The sequence below is a fragment of the Mercenaria mercenaria genome, unplaced genomic scaffold (assembly GCF_021730395.1).
Source record: "Mercenaria mercenaria strain notata unplaced genomic scaffold, MADL_Memer_1 contig_3118, whole genome shotgun sequence".
Taxonomy (NCBI): Eukaryota; Metazoa; Mollusca; class Bivalvia; order Venerida; family Veneridae; genus Mercenaria; species Mercenaria mercenaria.
The window spans coordinates 51164-61623 of record NW_026461229.1 but is presented as its reverse complement, the minus strand read 5'-3'; the positions used below and the strand labels follow the sequence as shown (position 1 = coordinate 61623).

Sequence of the window (10460 nt, the reverse complement as noted above, 5' to 3'; positions counted from 1 at the left end):
AATCGAATTTATGCCCTTCAATCAACGATGAGCGAATCCAACAACTCGAGTCAGTCACGTTTTATAATTATTGTTAAAAAACTAAACACGAGGTACATTATTTAAAAGTATGCAGCAAAAGGTACTGACATTTAGGCAGAAAAAGGCCTGTAATGTACAAGGGGGTGTCTTTTTTTCATATCCACGCTTCCTAAATGTAGTTTGCATTGTGGCAAGATTCATTTAAATTTAAAATGAAGATTAGTTCTAGTACATCTGTTACAATCCAGTTAAACACCTTCTCCGTCAGGCAGCCAATGTAAACAAGTTCATTCAGTAATTTTTACTCGTATCGGAAAGGCGGAGTTACCTGTATAGACGAGATCCAAAAATAGCTCCAACATCGCTGTAAAGGTACAAGTTTATCGATTTAAGAAAAGACGAAAGGGCAATTTGATCCGCAAACAGTAGTATATTCCATATTAGCTAAACTACACACTGTGAAACTTATTATGATCCTATTCTATCGTTCATTTCGTGCGAACTCTAAAATAAAATAATTTCTTTAGTGTCATCGCGTTAAAAAGTTCGGCGTTATTTTCAAGTATACTTTTGTGATTTTTAGCTCACCTGAGCACGAAGTGCTCAAAGGTGAGCTTTTGTGATCGCCCTGTGTCCGTCGCCGTCCGTCCGTTCGTCAGTCGTCCGTCGTCAACAATTTGACTGTTAACACTCTAGAGGTCACAATTTTGGCTCAATCTTAATGAAACTTGGTCAAAATGTTACCCTCAATAAAATCTTGGGCGAGTTTGTTATTGGGTTATCTTGGATCAAAAACTAGGTCACCAGGTCAAATCAAAAGAAAAGCTTGCTAACACTCTAGAGGTCACATTTTTAGCCCAATCTTAATGAAACTTGGTCAGAATGTCACCCTCAAAAAGGTCTTGGAGGAGTTCAATATTGGATCATCTGGGGTCAAAAACTAGGTCACCAGGTCAAATCAAAGGAAAAGCTTGTTAACATTGTAGAGGCCACATGTATGACTGTATCTTCATGAAACTTAGTCAGAATGTTAATCTTGGTGATCTTTAAGTCAGATTTGAATCTGGGTCATGTGGGGTCAAAAACTAGGTCACCGCGTCAAATCAAAGGAAAAACTATTTAACACTTTAAAGGCCACATTTATGACCATATCTTAATGAAACTTGGTTAGAATGTTAATCTTGATAATCTTTAGGTCAGTAGGTCAGGTGAGCGATACAGGGCCTTCATGGCCCTCTTGTTTTATTGATTCATATGATATTAATCAGAGTCGATGTGTTCTAATGAAACATTGCAAGCTTTGAATCGAGCAATATGCCTTCAGGCGTGCTTTTTGGTCTAAAGTCGCAATTCTCCGCTGCAAAACTCGTAAATATCTCTCCATACAAACCAAATTACCTATAATTAACACTGGTTTACTTCATGAAAGGGAAATGATATAAGATTCGTTCACTGGTGGTAGATGGGAATATCCGCCCCGCGGGTTACTGTTTTGGCGGTAACGAGGATCTGGCGAGTTACCGAGTAAACACTTACTCGAGGTACGTTGCAGTTGTTTCGTCTCACGTCTAAGTCTCAGCACCTACTTGACGTCGTGTCAAGTATTGAAGGCGTGGCTCGAATTGACATTGTCTGCAATAGGCAAAGAACAAAAATTAAAATCTATATTTCAGCATAAAAATAGCTAACGCGATAAAAAAAATTTTACGTTTGTGTATTTTCGCCTTGAAGTCAGTAAACGCGTTGAAATGAAATGATACAATGTTATGACAGCCTAACATTTTACCTCGTTTAATAAATCCAATTTTCAAAAGACAATCATGTATTAACATTTTAAATGATTCATTTATCTTTTAGCTTATTCAGAAGCATACATTAAACAATGGAGAACTGATGAAATAGACCAAGCATTGATGGATTCAGCGAGAGAGAAGTTCAAGAAACACAAGGCGCTCGTAATCACCGGACCTAAGGGAAGTGGAAAGACCAATTTTGCTGTGAATCTTGTGTCCACTTGTTATGAGGAGAATCAATGTGTAGTTCTTACAGAAACAAGTGAATGGAAACACGTGATCCTTGGTGAAGTCAGCGTTATAATTATTGACGAATTTGCAGGCAAATTCAAATATAACGCCTCCACGGCTGAAGGATGGCTAAATAAGTTTGACCTGATTTATGCAGCTGTGGTCCAAGGAAAAGTGAATGTGATAGTAACATGTGAAACAGGCCGCTTTAACAAGGTTTTAAAGGCCTGTTCTGGACATGCTCTGCTGAACCACAGAATCAAGATGCCAGGTAGAGGTACTGGAAACATAACTGTTAAGGAGGAACCCTTATCTCCAGTTTCTGATTCACCAGATATTCTCGAAATGGGTAAGTAATATACATTTGTATCTCCACCACGATAGGTGACCATTTTGTTTTGTACCTTTAAGTAGTATTTTTCTCTTAGATATTTATCTTATTAGGCCATGCCAAATCAATTTGTAGTTCTTCGGAATGACCTCCTCAAAAATTTCATCTTTGAGAAAAAAATAATGTTTGTTTGTTTGTTTGTTTGTTTTGGGTTTAACGCCGTTTTTCAACAGTATTTCAGTCATGTAACGGCGGGCAGTTAACCTAACCAGTGTTCCTGGATTCTGTACCAGTACAAACCTGTTCTCCGCAAGTAACTGCCAACTTCCCAACATGAATCAGAGGTGGAGGACTAATGATTTCAGACACAATGTCATTTATCAAATAGTCACGGAGAACATACGCCCCGCCAGAAAAAAAAAGTTCGCTCGTTGTTACAGAAAAAAATGTGAACAAACTGCCGAGCAAGAACAGCCGAATGATGAAGTAAACGGAATTTAAACACAATACTTTTAAATTTAAATGTGTCCATCTGTCCATGTCAGTTCCATTCAGTTTTCTATTTCAGACGAAGCAGCTGTCATTTATTCAAGGGAAGATAAAAGGTAACTGAAGATAACATTATAATCTAGATATGTTTTTAGCTCACCTGTCACAAAGTGACAAGGTGAGCTTTTGTGATCGCGCGGCGTCCGTCGTCCGTCGTCCGTCAGTCCGTCCGTAAACTTTTGCTTGTGACCATTCTAGAGGTCACATTTTTCATGGGAACTTTATGAAAGTTGGTCAGAATGTTCATCTTGATGATATCTAGGTCAGTTTTGAAACTGGGTTACGTGCGGTCAAAAACTAGGTCAGTAGGTCTAAAAATAGAAAAACCTTGTGACCTCTCTAGAGGCCATATATTTCATGAGATCTTCATGAAAATTGGTCAGAATGTTCATCTTGATGATATCTAGGTCAAGTTTGAAACTGGATTACGTGCCTTCAAAAACTAGGTCAGTAGCTCTAAAAATAGAAAAACATTGTGACCTCTCTAGAGGCCATATATTTCAAAAGATCTTCATGAAAATTGGTCAGAACGTTTAACTTGATGATATCTAGGTCAAGTTTGAAACTGGGTCATGTGCGGTCAAAAACTAGGTCAGTAGGTTAAATAATAGAAAAACCTTGTGACTTCTCTAAAGGCCACATTTTTCATGGGATCTTTATGAAATTTGGTCAGAATGTTCATCTTGATGATATCTGGATCAAATTCGAAACTGGTTCACGTGCCATCAAAAACTAGGTCAGTAGGTCTAAATATAGAAAAACCTTGTGACCTCTCTAGAGGCCATATATTTCATGAGATCTTCATGAAAATTGGTCAAAATGTTCAACTTGATGATATCTAGGTCAAGTTTGAAACTGGGTCATGTGCCATCAAAAACTAGGTCAGTAGGTCAAATAATAGAAAAACCTTGTGACCTCTCTAAAGGCCATATTTTTCATGGGATCTGTATGAAAGTTGGTCTGAATGATCATCTTGATGATATCTAGGTCAAGTTCGAAAGAGGGTCATGTGCGGTCAAAAACTAGGTCAGTAGGTCTAAAAATAGAAAAACCTTGTGACCTCTCTAGAGGCCATACTTTTAAATGGATCTCAATAAAAATTGGTCAGAATGTTCATCCTGATGATATCTAGGTCAAGTTCGAAAGTGGGTCACGTGTCTTCAGAAAGTAGGTCAGTAGGTCAAATAATGAAAAAACGTTGTGACCTCCCTAGAGGCCATATTTTTCAAGGGATCTGTATGAATGTTGGTCTGAATGTTTATCTTGATGATATATAGGTAAAGTTTGAAACTAGGTCAACTGCGATCAAAAACTAGGTCAGTAGGTGTTGAAATAGAAAAACTTTGTGACCTCTCTAGAGGCCATACCCTTGAATGGATCTTCATGAAATTTGGTCAGAATGTTCACCTTGATGATATCTAGGTCAAGTTTGAAACTGGGTCATGTGCCGTTAAAACTAGGTCTGTAGGTCAAATAATAAAAAACCTTGTGACCTCTCTAGAGTCCATACTTTTCATGGGATCTGTATGAAAGTTGGTCTGAATGTTTATCTTAATGATATCTAGGTCAAGTTTGAAACTGGGTCAGCTGCGGTCAAAAACTAGGTCAGTAGGTCTAAAATTAGAAAAATCTTTTGACCTCTCTAGAGGCCATATTTTTCAATGGATCTTCATGAAAATTGATCTGAATGTTCACCTTGATGATATCTAGGTCAGTTTCGAAACTGGGTCACGTGCGGTCAAAAACTAGACCAGTAGGTATAAAAAAAGAAAAACCTTGTGACCTCTCTAGAGGCCATATTTTTCATGAGATCTTCATGAAAATTAGTGAGAATGTTCACCATGATGATATCTAGGTAAAGGGTCACGTACCTTCGACAACTAGGTCAATAGGTCAAATAATAGAAAAACCTTATGACCTCTCTAGAGACCATATTTTTCAATGGATCTTCATGAAAATTGGTCAGAATTTTTATCTTGATAATATCTAGATCAAATTCAAAACTGGGTCACATGAGCTCAAAAACTAGGTCACTATGTCAAATAATAGGGAAAAAACGACGTCATACTCTAAACTGGGTCATGTGGGAAGAGGTGAGCGATTCAGGACCATCATGGTCCTCTTGTTTATAGAATATGGTAGTAACATATAAACGGCGTGCATCAGCTCCGTTAATGAGTATATTTCGATTTATTTGTGGTTGAGTCTATTCAATAACAGTTTAATAGAATTCCGCTTAAACCGATGCTAGGGGGCTTGAGTGTTGTTGCACTTACCATTAACTCTTATGAACAGCTCAGTCAAACCAAGCCTGCTATTATATTACTTTGTTGCATTCTATGCTTCTAAGGGAGATTTATAGATAGACTTTATTTACAACTCGAGGGATAACGAGGTGTGATAATTTATTCATCATCTATCCGCATCATATTTATCATAAATGCAAAGTGGCATTATTATATTTTCGTTCTTTTTTCTTCTCATTTTACATAAGTGTGAGTCTCAGATTGTTCTTTCTGTACATCTGTTGAGCTAGCTAATAAACACTCAAGTTCACCATGTCTATACAATAGATAGGATAGTATGTTATGAATTATTTTCTTTGGTGTTTATGTTATCTGACGACGGAAGGTAAGTGAAAGACAATAGAGAGTTTGAGATTTCAAACTTCGCCTTCCCCTTCAACGTCTCTCATATATATTTTGGGTAAAACGTCACCGATATGCGTGTATTTTATTTATATCACACGTTGCTACTAAAGTTTTCCATGTAATATCACGTAAGCCTAAGACTTCTCTTTATTACTATGCGAAATAATAAGCTCAGTTTCAGGATTTCTGCTTATTAAGTTATTGGATTATCCATATATATAATTAGACTAAATTTGATGCGAAACACTATCAATAGGTATAAGAATAATGACGTTTTGTATGGCTAATGATTTTAACTAAATACATTGAATTGAACCTGGAAGTATGAAGTTATCAACTGATTTTGAGAAACTTTGAGATTTTGTTCAAACTTTAACTTCTACGGCATATTTGTGTCCCCAGGCGGTATCGATTATACCAGATGGGCCTTTTTGTCGTATGAAGTGAAGTTTTGAACGTCCGAAGATGTGATATCACGAAAGTCGAAACTTCATTCTTTTTACATCTACTCTGTCCACATACTCGGCATCAAAGACTGAAATCTGGATGGAGGCACATGGCATGACAGTCATTTTACTTGAAAAATAAATAATTACGCGCGATTATCATTTGGTGGAACATTTTATTTTCACATCCAAATAAAATCAATCTGTTTCTATCGGACACTTAAAATATTTAGCGCCATGTACGCATCAAGAAATAGCGCTTTAAAATTTCATGAAATATTTTACTTAATAACATGATTTAAACGAAATGTCACATTGCACAAAAATTTTGATTAATTTGTAATCATGCTCAATTAGTTATTCGCTTTGCAGAATAATTCGCAATAATGTTCGCTCGAACTGAATTCTGCCGCAAGACGTATATTACCGTTTCCGGTTCTGGTGTGTTTTAACAAATACCTACTATTGGCGCCATGCTTGCGCGAAGAAACAGTTCCATCATATTTGATATAACTTTTACCATGAAGAACATATTAGAATCGAAATAATTTATAGCAAACAGTGCTTTATTACTATTTATACACTCGGGCGGTTATACGTCGTCCGAAATAATTTCACGAGGGCTGCGCCCTCGTGAAATTATTACGCCCGACGTATAACCACCCATCGTGTATAAATAGTAATAAAGCACTGTTTGCTATAAATTATTTCGATGGGCGGTTATACGTCGTCCGAAATAATTTCACGAGGGCTGCGCCCTCGTGAAATTATTACGCCCGACGTATAACCACCCATCGTGTATAAATAGTGATAAAGCATTGTTTTGCTATAAATTATTTCTTAATTGTGCTGTCTGAGAGTTTGGCATTATACAGAGTCATACAGAGTGTCATTATCACGTAGATATGATCATTTTAGGTTATTAACTTTGTATGTGGATATATGTACGAGTTCTGCAGCGGTAATATTGCGCGACTTTAGGAGCGCAATATTGTCCGCGAAAGAACGAGTGCATATATCCACATACAAAGTTGATAACCTTTTTATTACATATCCACTATCATTTGATTAATTTATATCTTAATTATCGTTCTGTCACGAAAGACAGGAAAAATAAGGGAAAAAAATCTCCGAAAACGCAATAAACAAATCAAACTGACGTGCATTAATATTTTCCGCGAAAATGACGTCAACATGTTGTCGCAACGTGCGCGTGGACGCCATGGACATCACGCGATTCTTTCCATTACAACGTTAAGAAAACATTCCACGTCCTATATTAGTCCAACTCATGACGTAATTATAACTTTCATTTCATTTCAGTCTGATAAATTACTACATGCCAGTATCTAATAGGTCAGATTAATCAAAGTGTAAAAATAAACAAAATGTTGCATAAATTACAAATTAAACAAACACAGAATAGCATCAAAAATCTAAAGAAACGAGATCCGCAATGGACGGACCGTCAGGAGAGGGATTGGGACTAGTCCGATATGAAAGCGTTCAGCGTCATGATATGGAAAAATATTGCACGATCGCGGTCCATTGAAACACAATGGAAAATAATTTTAGGTATGTAATAATCATTTTTATTTCCTCTCATGTATGATTTACAATCGTGCATTGTATACTGACTATACTGACATAATTTTATATAAAAACTAAATGTTTGGAGCAACACTAACGAGTTTTTACATTGTTCACATTGTTTTATCGTGTGTATTTTTTTTATTATTATTTATTTATTTTTTTTTTTGGTAATCGCTCTAATATCCATGCCATGATTATATTTATTGAAAATGTTTTTTTTTATATTTAATATTCATTTTTTCATTTTTAAAACCTCTTGTAAAATTCCTGCCCTTTCGGACAATTGGTATCAAAATGCACGAAAAAAACGATCATAATTACGGATAAATTGAATGGGCGGATTAAAAGAAGTAAGGTTCATTCTGATGTTTGAAATCTCAAGGAATTTTAATCGAACTTCAACTTCATACGTTAACTTCGCAAGAGACGTTGAAGGGGAAGGCGAAGGTTGAAATCTCAAACTCTCTACTGTCTCCCGCTGCAATGCGTTTTAGCGCTCTAATGGTTTAACATTATTTGACTGGATGTCAAAATGTTAAAATTAATTGTCTTGAAATTTATTTAGAGGGGAAAATGGTTTTAGTTGGAATCAATGTGTTATTTTAGATAATCGTGTCACAGTGGATAGTATGCAGTTACATTGTACAAGTATTTTGTAGATGCGAAAGTTAGATAATGCTTATCTTTACCTTTTGGGCTTAGGGATAACTGGCTGAAGGATTTGAGATGTGTGTTAAAACTTCAGCACCTATTTAAATGTGTCAGTAGCATTTTTCAACTTGACCAGTGACAAGGTCCCCTTTCAGAGACTCGTCTACAAGCATAGATAATATTATGTAAGGACCATGTATGATAAGGGGTGTTTTGGGCCCCCAATTCAATTTTGTTTTTAAATGCATCATTGGACTACAAAATATGTCTATTTTCTTTATTTAGTTGCCAAATATCTAAATAAAGTCAGTATTTTTTGAAAAATACTGATTTATATATACATGCGTCCAAGTGTGTGAATATTTGCTTTATAAGGGGGTATGCTTTAAAAAAGTGTCATATTGAAGTTATTACTTAACTTAAATTAGAAATTTATTTGATCATTCATTGCTAATATAGTGTGAAATTTATTTTGACATTTAATATCCATTATAATACTTGGATAAGAAAGGAAATATAAAGGGAGATAACTCTTCTTCACTCAAAACAACTGGAAATTAAGGTAAAAATTAACTAAAATGCATATTTTTTTCAGGTTTCCACCATAAAGACACATCATGAAATGTTAATTGTTTTATATCTATTTTATCTTATTTTGTAAGTTTAGAAATTGTCATGGTTACAAATCTAATGACTTGTTACCATGGTTACAGATTGATTTCATATGCATTTTTTAACAAGGCATCCATTATTTCTCCTCAATTACTCAAGTTTGGTTTGAGATGTTAAAAAAAAGAAAGTCTATAGGTTAACTATAGTAAAACAAATGTGTTGGTGTCATATGGAGTCTGTGGTGTTAAAATAAAAACAAGAGGACTATAAAGATCCCAGATTGCTCACCTGGATTACACTGCTTGCTTGAACAATTTTGGTAGATGGCCATGCAAGGAAAATATTTGTCAAATTATTTTGAAATAGGGCATGTCTGTTCTGAGAAGATGGTTATAAAAGTTTCCACTAAATAAATATGGACAGGTATGGTGTAGAGGATAACATATGATAGAGACAATATAATTTTTTATTAAAAACTTGAAGGGGTGGTTTTTAGCTCTACTTTTCGAAGAAAAAATAGAGCTATTGCACTCTCCCCGGCGTCGGCGTCACCGTTGGTTAATTTTTTTTGATTAAGACAAATATCTCTGTTACTATCAAAGCTTTTGAGTTGAAACTTTAAATACTTATTTACAATTAAAGTCTAAACCAGGAGAAACAATCCCAATTACTCTGATCTGATTTGAATTTTGACAGAATTATGCCCCTTTTTTACTTACAAGTTTTGGTTCAAGTTTTTGATAAAGTCAGATATCTCTATTACTATTAAAGCTTTTGACTTGATACTTGAAACTGTTGACGGACGGACCACTGAAAACGGATGACAGACAATGAGCGATCACAAAAGTTCACCAAAAGCCTTTGGCTAAGGTGAACTAAGAAAGAGCCAAAATTCATGAAATACTGGTGCAAAAGTGATGTACCTTGTGTCATATGATGTGGGTGATGATGTGAAACAACTACTTTAAGTTTTAATCAAATCTATTTAATAATAAGTGCAATAGAGTGAAATGCACCAAACATTAACCCGAGTGTCTAAGTAAAAAAAGCAGATAATCCATGAAATCCTGGTGCAATAGTTATGGTTCTAGTATCTTAGAAGTGAGTGATGTTATGGAACAACTATTTTAAGTTTGAATCAAAACCTCTTTGTAATAACAGAGATATAGTGAAAATGCATCGAAATGAACCTTAAATTCTAAGTAGAAGGGAAACATAATTCATGAAATATTGCTGCTAGAATTATGAACCTTGAGCCATATCATGTGGGTGATGATGTGGAACAACTTTTTTAAGTTTGAATCAAATCCATTTAGAAACAAGGCAGTCTGAAAGACAGCTAAATTCCCTACCGCTGCTATGGATAGTGAAAAGGTAAACCTTTGACCTTAAGCAGTGACCTTGACCTTGAACTGACATGGCTGACTCATGAATTCTGCACAACGTCTTGATGAGGTGATCATTTGACCCAAGTTTGATGGAAATCCTTCAAGGGGTTTAGGAGATACAGAGTGGATAGGCTTAAACCTTTGACCCTCAGTTGTGACCTTGACCTTGAGTCGGCATGGCTGACTCAAAGTTC

At 35.6% G+C, this 10460-nt stretch overlaps 1 protein-coding gene across 1 annotated transcript in view; it reads left to right on the top strand.

The window, feature by feature from the left end:
• Positions 1–1878: 1878 nt before the first annotated feature.
• LOC128552749 (uncharacterized) overlaps positions 1879–10460 on the top strand; it is a gene marked incomplete at its 5' end in the record, with an annotated part of 37948 nt that continues 29366 nt past the window's right edge. The window contains 2 exons of the mRNA XM_053533806.1: positions 1879–2394; positions 2945–2981. Coding sequence (XP_053389781.1) covers positions 1879–2394; positions 2945–2981 — 553 coding nt within the window. The remainder of the gene's footprint in view (positions 2395–2944; positions 2982–10460) is intronic.